Source organism: Theropithecus gelada, chromosome 15 (assembly GCF_003255815.1).
Source record: "Theropithecus gelada isolate Dixy chromosome 15, Tgel_1.0, whole genome shotgun sequence".
In the NCBI taxonomy this organism is placed as follows: Eukaryota; Metazoa; Chordata; class Mammalia; order Primates; family Cercopithecidae; genus Theropithecus; species Theropithecus gelada.
Genome location: NC_037683.1, coordinates 47,370,032 through 47,386,047, shown reverse-complemented (window position 1 = coordinate 47,386,047; position 16,016 = coordinate 47,370,032). Strand labels below are relative to the sequence as shown.

At 44.0% G+C, this 16,016-nt stretch overlaps 1 protein-coding gene and 1 long non-coding RNA gene across 3 annotated transcripts in view; one reads left to right on the top strand and one right to left on the bottom strand.

The window, feature by feature from the left end:
* LOC112608292 overlaps positions 1-7,522 on the top strand; it is an 86,889-nt gene extending 79,367 nt beyond the window's left edge. The window contains exons 2-3 of the long non-coding RNA XR_003115970.1: positions 2,106-2,181; positions 7,243-7,522. This is a non-coding gene — a long non-coding RNA (uncharacterized LOC112608292). The remainder of the gene's footprint in view (positions 1-2,105; positions 2,182-7,242) is intronic.
* FAM205C (family with sequence similarity 205 member C) lies at positions 1,589-8,641 on the bottom strand. 2 transcript variants are annotated; one of them, XM_025360107.1, is made up of 5 exons: positions 8,442-8,641; positions 7,905-7,950; positions 7,307-7,367; positions 5,522-6,015; positions 1,589-2,162 (listed from the first exon to the last, which is right to left on the bottom strand). In XM_025360107.1, exons 1-5 carry the CDS (start codon positions 8,583-8,585, stop codon positions 1,876-1,878), a joined length of 1,032 nt encoding a protein of 343 aa, XP_025215892.1. In that variant the 5' UTR covers positions 8,586-8,641; the 3' UTR covers positions 1,589-1,875. The 2 variants fall into 2 exon arrangements, with proteins under 2 accessions (XP_025215892.1, XP_025215893.1); XM_025360108.1 differs by having other exon boundaries at positions 1,589-2,159; positions 5,909-6,015.
* Between the last annotated feature and the right edge of the window lie 7,375 nt (positions 8,642-16,016).

Sequence of the window (16,016 nt, the reverse complement as noted above, 5' to 3'; positions counted from 1 at the left end):
TTACTCTGCTTTAGGTTCACTGGCTTCCTTGTTCCTTCTGACAGACTGGGCAATCGCCAACCTCCAGGCATCTGCATTAGCTATAATTTCTGGCCGGAATGCTCTTCCTCATTTACCCACGTGACTTACTCTCTTATCACCCTCAAGTCCTTGCTGACATGTTAATTTCCTAGTGAGACCTGCCCTGAGCTCCTTATTTAAAACTATACCCCCATTCAAGTCTTCTCTAATCCCATTACCCTGATTTTTTACATATATCTGGTCACCTTCTATATACTATGTTTTTAATTTATACTTCTTTTCTCTTCCTCCCAGGCATGCTCCCATCGTAAGCTCCTTGAGAGAGCAGATTTTTTTTCCCTCTTATGTTCACTGCTGTATTCCCGGTGCCTATAAAAGTGCCTGGCATATAATAGGCGCTCAATATTTATTGAAGGAATGAAGAATGGGTGAATGAATGCCATTCATTCTCCAGCTTGGCAACCTCATTCTGATCCCTTAAACATTTTACTGTGTGTTTCTTAAAATTATTATACAGGGGTTTCTCCAGTGAGTCACTATTCTCTGACATGGCATGCTGTTGTTTGACACCATGCCTCTGTTCGTGTTGTTCTCTCAGGCTGGGGAAGCCTCTCTACTCCCTACCTCCTTCCCAACTAACACCTGCTCATCCTTTGGAACTCAACCTACATATCATCTCTTCTAGGAAACTTTCCATGAACATCCCCCAAAACTAGATTAAGTGCCTTCCTATGTACTTTCATCTTATTGCTTCTAATGACTTTTTATATGACTGTGTATCCCAGAGTTCATGAGCTTTATGAGACGAGGCCTGTGTATTGTTCACTGTTGTCTCTGTAGTGCCTGGCACAGTGCCCGACACACAGCAAGTACTTGAATATTTGAATTATTGAATGCAAGACTCAGCCCAAAGTTGTTTTTATTTTGACCCTTTTAGGGATCTCTTCATCAACTAGTCTTCATTCTAGGCAGCATTCATTCCATGCAAATGAAAGGCAATGGAGGTTGGAACAGGCAACAGGACTAGAGTGGGCTCTCAGGAGGGTTACCCTTAAAGATCTCAATAACAACAGGGAAAAGACAGGGAGATTCTATCATCTGGTTTTGACATCTGTCATATTAGCTGTGTGCTTCTGCTAAACATTCCTAAAGGAAGGTGCACCATGGCACTCTAAAGGACCTTCCCTGCAGGTTGTGAGCATATACTGTATAGAAGTCATCAATGAATTTTGCCTATGGGCCAAAAATGCATTAGATTCCTGGCCACTGTTTCTTATACTATCGTCATGTCCACGTTGATCCTCTGAACCCAACACACCATGGGACAATAGAATTCAAGCCTGACCTTCACCTTCAATGCACCTAAAACAAGGGCCTTTCTTCTCTGTTCAAGTCCCTTTATCCACATTCTACGGTGGGACTGGGAGGAGTCATGTGGAATGCTGACCCATCTGAAATAAAATGTGATTTAAGCTTCTATACCACATAAGAAATACTTTTTAGGTCCTTTACTCTTTCTCTGACTATCATATACTACACTGAAAATGAGGAGGCACAAACAGGTGGCTCTTTGCTTAAAGGTACAAAGTATATTTGGAGAATGCCCTGCTTCACCTGCATGTTAATGGAAATGGCAATGAAAGCCTTTTTCAGGGGGATGCAGAGGTTCAGGAACCTATGAACTCCTTTTTCTTGTAATGGGTATTCTTGCATAAACCAGTGCCTTCTGCTGAGGTGAGTTGAGACCTGGGATAGATTTCCTGGTTGAGTGGCACAAGTCATTTGAGGACAGAGTTTGGAACATTTGTAGGAGTGGCACAGGACCCAGGATTGGCTGGACTGAAGGGAGTGTTGCTAGAGCAGATTATTTAGGCACTGGGGGGCATCAGAGAAGACCAGGCCTTCCTCCTCAGTAGAAGGAGGCTGAGCCTCAGGGTCCTCTGTTGTCTTCTCTGTTGTAGCTCCCCACACATGATATTTGGTGACAGTTGGACTCTTCTCAATGTTTTTTGTCCTGTCTTGGGTCACTGTCTCAGCCTTAGAAAGGAGAATGGATTCCTCATGCCTTCGATCTTTCATTTCAGGGTTAATCCAGTGCAGAAACAGCTTCATCTTGTTATCCAAGCCAACTTCTGGAGCTTCTGGAAGGATGATGCTCTTGTGAGTATGGACTCCCCTTACCAGACCCTGCAACTCTTATTCCTAGAAAGTGTGACCCTGCAAATTTTGACCCTGCAAATGTTGCCCTGTAAAACATGGCCCTGAACCATTTGACCCTGAAAACTTTGAATCTGAAAAAAATTTACCCCTTCAAATACTGTACTTGCAAAATTTCGGCCCAGCAATTAATGGCCCAGTAAATTGGCCCTTTAAGCTCTGGGCACTCCAGGTTTGGCATTCTCAGAAATCGTTGTTTGGATGAGGTTATTCAGCTTACTCTAACAGCTTTGCAAATTATTCTTATCTGGTCTTTTGCCCCAGGTAATCCTGGAGGATGCTCTTGGAACTCAAGGTTAGGGAGAAGCTGGTGAAGGAGCAATAGCCAGTACTGAGAGGATGGAAATGGGACTCTGCAGATCCAGACAGATCCTTGCTAGTCCCTGCTCAAGGCAACCATCTTAGCTAGACTAAAGTTTTACCTGAGAAAGATCCTGGAGATATATTTGGCAAATTGTGAGCTCTGGAGTTCTGCTTAGATGTGCCCCGTTCGCCCCTGAGCCTTGGCAGAAAGGGTGCTCTCTCTGGCTGGGGAGAGCTCCAATGCTGTCCAGATACCCCCTTCTCTGTGATTCCCAGCTGCTTTGAACATCATCGAATGTCACTGGGTTGTCTGTTTTCTCTGCCGAAATAGGGACTTGTCCTCACTTTTGCAAAGACCTGGTCTAAGAGGTTCAGGGCCCTCCAGGCTGGGTTGTTGACTCCAGCCTCCAGCTGAACAGAAAGTACCTGGGCCTCTGTCGTGCCCCCACTGGGTGTGAGATCCCAGAATCCCAGTAGGCATTGGGTACTGCTCAGGAACTTGATCACCTGTAAGCTCTGCTGCACTGTCTTTGGTTCAACTGCAAGCTGTTCTTTCAGGCCAACCCATTCTGGATCTGGGGCACATGGGATGCCTGGTGGGATATGGAGTTTCTGGAGCAATGTTTTCCCTTGGTTTAGCAACCTTTAGACTCCTAAAGGATCCCTGAGTGGAGATTCTTTGGGATGGTCAAAATTTGTTCCCTGAATTCCCTTGTCTTTATGGGACTTCTCAAATGTATCTCGAGGAATTTATTTTACAGGTAAAAATTTAGTTTGGCCAAGATGGGTGCCTTGAGTGATTAGGGCCTGTGAGGATCTGTCTGCCTCTCTAGCAGTACCATCTCCATCAGCTTGTATTTTAGCCCAGAACACTTGTACATTATCTACACAAGCCTCATTGGTGTTTTGAAAGCATGGCCCAGGACTTACACATTGCTGTTTGGATGAGACTGAGTCAGAGGCTCTGATGGGCTCAATCTATGATTGTGGATTCATGAGTGAGTGCCTGGGCCACAGCCCTGGAAAGAGCCACATAATAGAGAGCAGGCAGTCCTGACAGAAAGGCCAAAACTTGTCTCAAGTTTCTCAGTGGCTTCCTGGTACAGGGTCTGAGCAGCTCAGGATCATCAGTAACAGCATCTGGTAAGGCCTGTTGCTGCTAGTCAAGGGCTGTCAATATTCAGAGTGTCCCTTCCTGATCTGTGTAGGGGCTGATATGTGTCACTTCCAGGTCCAGGTGTTTGCTTTTCAGAGGACAGGGGCACCAAGTTGCTGCCCAGGCCCTTGGAATACTGCAAGGCGTATTCCAGTGACTTGTAGTCCCAACAATGGCAGATGTGGGCAGGGACAATGCCCTAGCAGATCTTCCCATATTTGTAATCTATGTGGCTCTGCAACATGACCTTGGCCTGAGGAAACAATTGCAGACTGGCCCTCCTGCTACAGTGGATTAGAGCAGGCCACTATTCCCACTGGCCTCTGGTGCTGCATGTTGGGAAGACCCACATAGGTCAGGGTTGTGCTGCTCCAGGGCAGGGATTATTGGTCATCAGGTCACAGGAGGAACTGGATAGACTGCTGGATCTTTTGGATCAGGTCCCAGCAATGGCAAATCAACCCTCTGTTTCAATTGCTCCTGGAGGTAGAATTCCAGTAGCCTCTGGGCATGGTCTAGGAGAATGCTACCTCCATCTTGAGGACTAAAATGGACTTCACCAATCAAAGAGGGTCCTGATCTAGTGGGAAAGTGCAACATGTCTCAGGGCTTACATTGTATTATTTCCTGGATCTACAGAGATTTCTGGACAACAGCTGGCAAACTCCACTGAAGCTGGAGCTGCCTCTACAGCAGGTGCCACTCCAAGGCTTTCACTTAGCCTAAGTCAGATACAGGACATTGATCTGGGTTTGTCCATGGTCAGATGGAGAATGTGGGGGAAAAGATGGGGAAGGACGAGGGATTTTAATTAGTACAGAGGTGAAGGAGAAATCATTGAAGAGAAAAGGCCAAGGGCTCCCCTGTTTTGGAGATCTCTAAAGGCAGACCAGGGATCTCTAAAGGCAGACAGTAATGTGCAGAAAAGAGAAACCACAGTAAGGTAGCTACAGGTGTGGTACACTGAGGCCTCAGTGCATCCCCCAGGCAATGGACAGAGGCCACTTAGAAGCTGAAAGAGGGGAGAGGGTGGAGCTAGAGCCATAGGGGTTGGGATTTGTTCACAGTAATTTTTCTGCTCTGAGTCCATGGTGGATCCTTCAAAAACCCTGAAAGTTTAGGTGGACCAGCTAACCTCCCATGAAACCCAGAGTCAAGGAGATGGAAGCTCATCTGTTCAACAGAAGCCTTAGAGATAGCGTTCAGGGTGAAAGAAATGGCTGTTTGTCTGCTTTCCATCCTTTGGAAAATTAGAAGTGGTGTGGTATAAGCTGCCACAGGAACTCCTCCACAGATCTTGGGAGACCTCAAATGTGGGAATATGTGAAACAATATCCTTTTCTTTTTTTTCTTTTTTCTTTTTCTTTTTTTTTTTTTTTTTTTTTTTTTTGAGGCGGAGTCTCGCTCTGTCACCCAGGCTGGAGTGTAGTGGCACAATCTCGACTCACTGCAAGCTCCGCCTCCCGGGTTCATGCCATTCTCCTGCCTCAGCCTCCCGAGTAGCTGGGACTACAGGCACCCACCACCACGCCCGGCTAATTTCTTTTTGTATATTTAGTAGAGATGGGGTTTCACTGTGTTAGCGAGAATGGTCTCGATCTCCTGACCTCGTGATCTGCCCGCCTCGGCCTCCCAAAGTGCTGGCATTACAGGCATGAGCCACCGTGCCCGGCCAACAATATCCTTGTACTTGGAGATTCCTCAGGACTTTTTGGACATTGCAATAGCAATTGAAAGGAATGTGGGGTCATAGGGTGTTGTTTTAGGTTTGGGAGCTCTGGGTTCAGGGAAAGAAAGGGAATCTAGTATTCAAGGGCTGCTGACCTTGGTTCTCCAGGACAAATTTGGAGTTGTTTTTCTTCCTCTCCTGCTGGCTCAGAGGAATTCCAGGCTTCTCAAAGTTTGAAGACAGAGATCCCATGACCTGGGACACAGCTGGGACTTGCGATCTCTGTCCTCGCTGAAAGTGATCAGCCCAGGAATCTTGGACGCTGTCTGCACCAGCTGACTGGGCAGCTGACTGGGTTAAAGATTTCTGATCCATTAATTGTGACAGTGTTGGAGTTACAGATGCCAGTGAAAGCTCTTTGGATTTCTGGGAACCCGGATCCTGACTATGCTCAAAAGACACATTAGACGTAGACAAAGCCTCTAGGCCAGAGGAGCCCTGTGATGGCCCCTGTGAAGTCAGGGAGATCTGGTTGTTCTCACCTGCCAGCAATTGCTGAATCTCCAGAGCCATAACATTGCAAATTTGGCAGCAGGGATCTGCACACAGAATTCGCCGCACACTTCCTTCCTGAGGAAGCCAGCCCTGGCTGGGAAGAGAAACATGACAAACATTAATGATGGAGTGACCTCTGCCTTCTCGGAATAGTGTGGGCCGGGGTTGGCATTGTCCTTTCCCAGTCCTGAAAATCCTGGGGCCTACACTCTCTTGTTGTCTACCTCTCTGCTTTTCTTTCTAAGAAAATGCCATTTGGAGGCCGGACACAGTGGCTCACGCCTGTAATCCTAGCACTTTGGGAGGCTGAGGCAGGTGGATCACCTGAGGTCAGGAGTTCAAGATCAGCCTGGTCAGCATGGTGAAACCCCATCTCTACTAAAAATACAAAAATTAGCCAGACATGGTGGCGCTACTACTACTAGTAGCAGGTGGCTCCCTGCTACTCAGGAGGCGGAGGTAGGAGAATCGCTTGAACCCAGGAGACAGAGCTTGCAGTGAGCTGAGATTGTGCCATTGTACTCCAGCCTGGGCAACAAGAGTGAAACTCTGTCTCAGAAAAAAGAAAAAGAAAATAAAAAGAAAAAGCCATTTGGCAAGGTGGGCTGGGCTGACAGTCTGGAGCTTGTTGGGCAAGGCTTCAGACCACCATGGAATGGCATGGCCCTCAGAGAAGGCTGGGAGCTGCGGTCAGTTCTCTGTTGACCGTGTTGAAAAGCTGAACTGGGAGAATGGAGCCAAGTGGTTAGCTGATGGGGCATCACCAATTAGAACATGGATCAGTCTCATTTGAGGCTAAGAAACCCAAAGCCTGGTATTTGGGCTTGAAGTTCATGTAGAACCTCTGCATTCTGAGGGCTATTTGGTATCCCTGCTGATATACCCAACATCTTTTGGGACTCAATTCTGTTCTCTAGAAATCTTAAGAAATGGTTAAGATGATAGACTGCCATCTGAGGGCTATCTCCCTATGACAGAGCCAGTGGAGGTAATGTCAGCAGAGTCCAGTTAGACTCAGAGGAGAGAGAATAAAGAATAAGACGGGGATGACTTCTTTATGCAAAATCCATTCCTCTTGACTGAATAGCTTGTCTCGTGGCTGAATGCAACCCCGTGTAGAGTCTTTTATGAATTATACACTAGTACCAGCCTGAATTCTAGAACTACTGTGACCCTAGTCCAAAGCAGAATTGGGTGACCTTCCCTCCTGAGCTGTCTGGCCCAGCCCCCGTGACCTGGCAACTCTATCAACTAGCGAACCAGCCTCCCCTGTGTATGTCTCCTTCCCATCCATTATCCCTCTTCTCATCTCTACCCCAAGCCAAGCTGAGAAATGATCACAAACCAGACTAGCAGCTGGGAGACTGCAAAGAACAAGAGATTACCTTTTCATGAGAAAGAGCAGCTTCCCCAACTTCTTGGCTTCTTCCTGGGAAGTTCTCCTAGCTGAGGAAACAGAAGATAGTGTTATGTGGAACTGGAGAGGATTCAGGAACATCCTATAAGAAGTTGAAGGCCTTTTAATGAGAGGATACTAAAAACCCCAAGAGTCAGAACACTAAGTCACATCTGTGTACAACTTAACCATTTACAATGTGTTGTTCTGTACCTCACCTCATTTGTTCTTCACCATCACACTGGGAGTGAGGAAGGATCATCACATGCCCATTTTATGGAGAACAAGACTGAGAGTTGAAGTGAGTTCCACAGGTTTGTAAAACTAGTAAATGACAGAGTTGAGGACTTATGCCCTACTTCTTCATTCTTTATTCTCAGGAGGATAAGATAGAGAATTTTTTTAATGTCCCTAGGCTCTGATTTTCCACCCAAGGAAGTCTTCCATGAGAAATTGTCCCTGAGGGGGTACTAGAGTCTGCAGTGGTTAGAGCACCTGGCTCTTAGCACCAGGGGTCATACAGGGTCAGGATCCATGGGAACCTCACCCACAGTAGAAGCGAATCAGAGGAGAGACTGGGACTTTACCTCTTGATGTTCTATTTCCAGACTTTTGTTGGACTCTTCGGTGACACTTAAAGACAAAAACATTAGAATGTAAAGCTGCTACACCACTTTTTCCCATATCTAACATGAAACAAAACTCATAAACATTTCCCAGTCTTTTTCTGTGTTCCAATTTTATATACTCTTCTTTCCTTTCTGTATTCTTTTTCACCCCAAGAGTTTCCTTGTTTGCTTATTTCTGACTCCCTTTCAGGCTCTTCCATACTCCATGCCTCCCGCCCTCATTCCTTTCATAAGTTCTGTGGGGACTTTAGGATGAGATGGGAGGAAAAGTGGAACAGATTAAAGGATGGGTGGGTCTAGAAGCCAAAGGAGTTCAGCCGTCAAATGGCCCTAAATAGCCGCCAACCAGAATAATCACCCGAATTGGGAGCTCTTCTGGTGTCCAGTGAGGAAATCCCCTTAAAAAAGCAAGGGCTAACAGGAACAAGAGAAAGCTTGGGGATAAAATCTTATTTGAGGCACATCAATTTAGCCATGGTCATAGTGTTTCCCTACCCGGCAACAGCTCCTGTTAGGTCCCAACCTTAATTTTTGGCGGCTCTTTTTCACTTGCCAAATAATTAATGCAATAATGCAGATGGATCCACAGGTGTATAAGGGATATCCAACATCCCACAAAACAAAGGTAGGGCTCAACATGATCTAAACCTCACTAGCCATCCTTCTCCCTAGTCTTTCACTGTCTTGGAACCTAATACCTCCAGATTCTACACCTCATCATTTCTGCCTCACAGAAGAGGGATCCAAACCATCAGACCGCATCACAAAGCCCTCCTGTTCCACAAGGCAGGGATAGCATCACAGACCTTTATCTGTTTTTAGAGAGGCTTACTGTGGTGATTCAATGTTCAGATGAGGGTGTCTGGTGCTCTGTATGGGCTATAGAGCCTGGGGCAAAAGATACCAAGGTCATGGGCAGCATGTACCTTTTCATGTTCACTCTACTCTCTATACCCTTATGGCTCAGCTCTCTCCTTTACTACAACGGCCTGACACCTATCCCTATAAAACCGAGTCTATACACACTACATGCCCTATAAGAGAGACAGTGGATAGATCAGAGGAACTCCATGAACTACATTGTCTGTACTGGGAAGATAACAACAACAACAACAACAAATACAGAGGATAGGGCAGGCATCATATTGTTAAATCTTGGAAACCAATTTTTAATGTCACCAGCAATGATATATGGTCAGTACAGAGAGGTCCGGAAAGAGGGCAGTGTATGACGTGTCAAGGAAAGGACAAAGCTGTTGTTCTTTTAAATAACTTTCTGAGAGTTAAAGAAGGACTCCTCCAAATCTGTGTGGTCCAGCCTGAGATGGGTGAGCAGAGATTCTAAGCACTACCTTTCAAGGAGGCAAACGAATGATGCTCACTTCTGGAGCTCTGTACAAGGCTTGATTTTCCAGAATTGCTTCTACAGATTTCATAGCATCTAGCCTATTCATGGAGGTGAGTTATTGGCAAAACTTTCGATTAAGGTCAACAAACTTGTGGCTCTTTGGTTGAATCCACTATGGTCGGAATGTTTGCCTGAAAGAGTGTTTTATGAAAATCTGAATTTGAATAACTTTAGGCAGAGCAGGATTTTCCCTCATTCAACCCTAGGATCTACCTCTCCTATGCCCACTGATTCTCACATTAATATTGACTTCATGACCCCGATCGATATTATGGCATGTCCCGAACACCCTAGGATTTCTGAGTTTCCTTGAGAAGTTCTTGCCCTGATAAGAGTGGCTGGTCTTAGGCTCAAAATCTCTGAAAAGGGGCTGGGTACGGTGGCTCATGCCTGTAATCCCAGCACTTTGGGAAGCTGAGGCAGGTGGATAACCTGAGGTCAGGAGTTCAAGACCAGCCTGGCCAACATGGTGAATCCCTGTCTCTACTAAAAATACAAAAAATTAGCCAGGCGTAGTGGTGGGCGCGTGTAATCCCAGCTACTCAGGAGGCTGAAGCAGGAGAATCACTTGAACCCAGAAGGCACAAATTGCAGTGAGCCGAGATCACACCACTGCACTCCAACCTGGGTGACAGAATGAGACTCTGCCTCAAAAACAAACAAACAAAATCTCTGAAAAAGGTATTTGATCCTTCCTCCATCATTCGTTCCTCTACCAGACAGGAATAGTGAGCACTCAGTACGTGCTTAACCCTAAGTTGGGCAGTGTCAAGAGTACAAAGACATTTGGGTTGTGTCACATACCTGCTTTCAAGATTCTTAAATATCTAGTTTCAAAGACAAGGCATTCACAAGAAGCAAAAGCCAACCTTTTGCTGGGGAAGGGGCTGGAGAAGGGGGAAATCAAGTGTTATTGTTTAATGGGTACAGAAGTTTCTGTTTGGGGTGATGAATACAACCATCTTATTCATAAGCGAATGCCCTTAATGGCACTGAATTGTACACTTAAAAATAACTAAAATGGTAAATTTTATGTTAAGCATATCTTACCATAACTTAAAAACAACCAAAAAATTCATTAGCACAAGGGTTTCTTTTTGAACTAGCTATAAGGAAAAATATTCTGAAAATGATTTGACAAACAAATGGATTAGTGAACAGTTTTCTCTTTTTTTTTTTTTTATTTCCACAGGTTATTAGGGAACAGGTGGTGTTTGGTTACATGAGTAAGTTCTTTAGTGATTTGTGAGATTTTGGTGCACCCATCACCTGAGCAGTGTACACTGTACCCTATTTGTAGTCTTTTATCCCTCACCCTCTCCCACTCCTCCTCCCAAGTCCCCAAAGTTCATTGTATCATTCTTATGCCTTTGCGTCCTCATAGCTCCAACATATCAGTGAGAATATATGATGTTTAATTTTCCATTTCTGAGTTACCTCACTTAAAATAATAGTCTCCAATCTCATCCAGGTCACTGTAAATGCCATTAATTCATTCCTTTTTATGGCTGAGTAGTATTCCATCTCATATATATACACACCACAGTTTCTTTATCCCCTCCTTGACTGATAGGCATTTGGGTTGGTTCCACGTTTTTGCAATTGCAAATTGTGCTGCTATAAACATGCGTGTGCAAGTATCTTTTTTGAATGACTTATTTTCTTCTGAGTAGATACCCAGTGGTGGGATTGCTGGATCAAATGGTAGTTCTACTTTTAGTTCTTTAAGGAATATTCACACTGTTTTCCATAGTGGCTGTCCTAGTTTGCACTCCCACCAGCAGTGCAAAAGTGTTCCCTGATTACTACTTCCATGCCGACATCTACTGTTTTTTGATTTTTTTATTATGGCCATTCTTGCAGGAGTAAGGCGGTATCACATTGCAGTTTTGATTTGCATTGCTGAACATTTTTCTTAAATGTCCTTCTTATACCTACAAAAGGAAAATAGATCTTCATATTAAGGATAATTTAAGAAGAGCCCTGCCTGAAAATTGGACAAATTTGAGCTATTTCAACATCTGCCCTGAACTTGCAAATTCCATAATGCAGGAATGAGAAGACTTTTTCAACCAAAGAGCACTGAATGAAAGGTTAACAAAAATCAATTAAAAGGCAGTTTGAGTCAGCTTTTTAGTAGCAGGTTATCAACATACCTGCAAAGTAGCCTGGATCCTTCATTACTTTTATTACTCCTACTTAACCAGCTGCTGCCACCCTCTATGCGGCTGTAACAGTTTTATCACCCATTAGCCTGACCTCTTGCCCCCGGCAGAATCACCACATTCTGCAAATCCTGCACCTGCTCCTGCCGGTGCACTACTTACCTCACAGGTAACCCGCAGCCTCTGCCCTCTGACCAAGACATTAAAACCGTCTACTGAACACTCCACTCCAGCAATTCTCCTGGCCCTTGCTCCTCTGTCTCAGAGCTGAGGAATTAGAGCCAAGGGCTGAGCCAAAAATGGTCTCATGCCTTTTTGCAGATTAGGCTTTTAGCATAGGTTTTTTTACTGGTTTGGGGCTCATCGACGAGGGTGCTTGTGCGGACAGGACAGTGGGATCAGTGTCTTCCTAAACAAGGGCACATTCATGTAATGAACACAGCTAAGCCTGGCATTTCTCACGATGTGGGCATGGATCATCACATTTGCCCTTCCTGCCTCGTGGTTGAGAGCGAATAGCAAACAAGGGAGATGAAGTACATGAAAAGCCTCTGTGGATGCTGGAGGGCTGTACAACTATCAAGGATTCTTCTTCATTTGTTTCTAGAAAACTTGCTTTAAGCCAGACCCTGCTTTCATTATAATGCTGCAGAGCCACAATGATTGCAATAGAATTTCTTCAAGGAACTGTTCATGGCTACCAGTTCATACGTACCATGGGTCCTATCGCCTTGTAAAGAAAAATGTGACTGACATGCCACTGATGTGAGACTTGTCCCTCCACACAAACCTTACGAAAGAGCTTCGCTATGTCTTATACTCAGAAAATACTAGTGAACATCTCAAATATACCAAGGTGCCGGGGACAGAGATGCATAGTTGCTGTGACTCAGCGGCAACGCTTTTATAGATGAGTACCTTTGTTAATGCCCAAGAGCTAGAATTTCCAGGGAGTTGGGCAGGAAGCCTCAGAGCGGTGTCAGGCAGCAGAACCACCAGCGCTCACACAGCGGATTACTACCCAATGCGGAAGTGTGGGGAGGAACGGTAGATGGCAGCCAGAGACACTAGAGGGCAGCACATGCCCACCCAATACGCCTAGTCCTGTGACATCTCTACCCTGACAGGAACTTTCAAAGGTTTTCTTCTCCAGCCGGCTCTCAATCCCAGCCTTACATCAGAATCACTTGGGAGCTTGTTAAAAATATAGATTTCCTGGTTTCACTCCAGACTAATGAATCGGAATCTCTATGTGCAGGGTCCAGCAACCTGTATATTAAATAAGTATCAAAAATAACCCTTAAGCAAGAAGGCACTGAGCTATGGATTTGTATTTGAGACTCTGAAGAAACTATGTCCCTCCCCTCACACTCAAAATTTGATTGAATTTCAGAGGCATTGACTCCACTTATGGACACCATGGGGAACTCAAGGAGCCTGGTTAAGAAATTTGAATACAATTTATGCCAAGCAAAACACCATCACTCAGAGGTGGGAGCCTCAGCAAGGCCAGGGTCCTTCATGTTTTAAAAAGTCATAGGAACTTTGGGAAAAAAGAGAGCAGACCAATGACCAACATTGAGAATGAGAGCGGTGACTCACCAAAATTCCAAAGATATTTAAAGGACAATCAATTAATGTGAAGGCCAAGCACAGTGGCTCATGCCTGTAATCCCAGCACTTTGGGAGGCTAAGGTGGGTAGATCACTTGAGTTCAAGAGTTTGAGACCAGCCTGGGCAACATGGCAAAACTCCATCTCTACAAAAACTACAAAAATTGGCTGGGCATGGTGATGTGCACCTGTAGTCTCAGCTACTCAGGAGGCTGAGGTGGGAGGATCGCTTTTTGCCTGAGAGGTGGAGGTTGCAGCGAGCTGAGATCTCACCACTGCACTTCAGTCTAGGTGACAGAGTAAGACCCTGTCTCAATAACGATAATAATGTGAAAATTTTAATGTCTATAAATTGACAACAAAAAAATTGACAACTTTAATGTCTATAAATTGACAACTGCTATGGTTTGAATGTGTTCCTTCCAAACTTTATGTATTGGGAGCTTAATCTCCAGTGTAACAGTGTTGGGACGTGGGGACTTTTGGGAGGTGTTTTAGGTCATGAGAACAGAGTGGATTTATGCCACTATAAAAAGGGTTTGCAGGAGTGGGTTCTCTCTCTTCTGCTTTTCTGCCCTTCTTCCACGTGAGGACACAGCAAGGAAGCCCTCATCAAGTGCTGGTACCTTCCCACCCTCCAGAACTGTGAGAGAATAAATTCTGCCTTTATAAATTACCCAATCTGTGCTATTCTGTAATAACAGCACAAAATGGACTAAGACTGGACAAATTACTTGAAAGACACAAACTATCAAAACTTACTCAAGAAGAAATAGATAACTTGAATGGCCTTACATCCGTTTAGAGAAATTGCATTTGTAGTTTAAATCTTGTCTCAAAAAAATTCTTGTCAGGGAAACTCTATTTATTTATGTCCATATTTCTTCACTAGTGAATTCTAACAAATATTTGAGGAAGAAATAATACCAATTCTACATAAATTCTTTCAAAAATTTAAAAAGAAGAGAATACTTCTCAATTCATTGTTTGAGGCCAGGATTGCCTTGATACCAAATCCAAAGACATTACAAGAATTGAAAACTAGAGACCAACATTTTTCATGAACATGAATGTAAAAGTTCTTAACATTTTAGCAAATCAAATTCAGCAACATATAATTGGTAGGAAATACAGAGGGCAAACAAACATGATAGACCACAGGGATGCAATTGGCAGAATCAGGACTATGGACAAAGGATCTAGTTTCTTCCACAAAAAAATTATAAGGAGAAAAGTTAAAGCAATGGAGCAGAATCTATGTATTAAAAGAACATTAAGAGACATTTCAACTACTTGAAGTTTGTGGGATGTGTTTGTATTCTGATTCCAACAAACAAATTATAGAAAATAAAAACCGGGGGTCGGGCGTGGTGACTGGCCGGGTGTGGTGGCTTATGCCTATAATCCCAGCACTTTGGGAGGCTGAGGTGGATAGATCACATGATGTCAGGAGTTTGAGAAAATAAAAATAAATTTATAAGCCAATCAAGGGAATTTAAGCACTGATAGGGTATTTGATGATATGAGGAAACTATTATGAACTTTCTAGGTTTAATAATGGTAGCTCTGTCATTTTAAAAGCTTGTATATGTTAGGCTACAGTAACCAAAACAGCATGGTACTGGTACCAAAACAGAGATATAGACCAATGGAACAGAACAGAGTCCTCAGAAATAATACCACACATCTACAGCCATCTGATCTTTGACAAACCTGAGAGAAACAAGAAATGGGGAAAGGATTCCCTATTTAATAAATGGTGCTGGGAAAATTGGCTAGCCATAAGTAGAAAGCTGAAACTGGATCCTTTCCTTACTCCTTATACGAAAATTAATTCAAGATGGATTAGAGACTTAAATGTTAGACCTAATACCATAAAAATCCTAGAGGAAAATCTAGGTAGTACCATTCAGGACATAGGCATGGGCAAAGACTTCATGTCTAAAACACCAAAAGCAACGGCAGCAAAAGCCAAAATTGACAAATGGGATCTCATTAAACTAAAGAGCTTCTGCACAGCAAAAGAAACTACCATCAGAGTGAACAGGCAACCTACAGAATGGGAGAAAATTTTTGCAATCTACTCATCTGACAAAGGGCTAATATCCAGAACCTACAAAGAACTCCAACAAATTTACAAGAAAAAAACAAACAACCCCATCAAAAAGTGGGCAAAGGATATGAATAGACATTTCTCAAAAGAAGACATTCATACAGCCAACAAACACATGAAAAAATGCTCATCATCACTGGCCATCAGAGAAATGCAAATCAAAACCACAATGAGATACCATCTCACACCAGTTAGAATGGCGATCATTCAAAAGTCAGGAAACAACAGGTGCTGGAGAGGATGTGGAGAAATAGGAACACTTTTACACTGTTGGTGGGATTGTAAACTAGTTCAACCATTATGGAAAACAGTATGGCGATTCCTCAAGGATCTAGAACTAGATGTACCATATGACCCAGCCATCCCATTACTGGGGATATACCCAAAGGATTATAAATTATGCTGCTATAAAGACACATGCACACGTATGTTTATTGCAGCACTATTCACAATAGCAAAGACTTGGAATCAACCCAAATGTCCATCAGTGACAGATTGGATTAAGAAAATGTGGCATATATACACCATGGAATACTATGCAGCCATAAAAAAGGATGAGTTTGTGTCCTTTGTAGGGACATGGATGCAGCTGGAATCCATCATTCTTAGCAAACTATCACAAGAACAGAAAACCAAACACCGCATGTTCTCACTCATAGGTGGGAACTGAACAATGAGATCACTTGGACTCGGGAAGGGGAACATCACACACCGGGGCCTATCATGGGGAGGGGGGCAGGGGGAGGGATTGCATTGGGAGTTATACCTGAT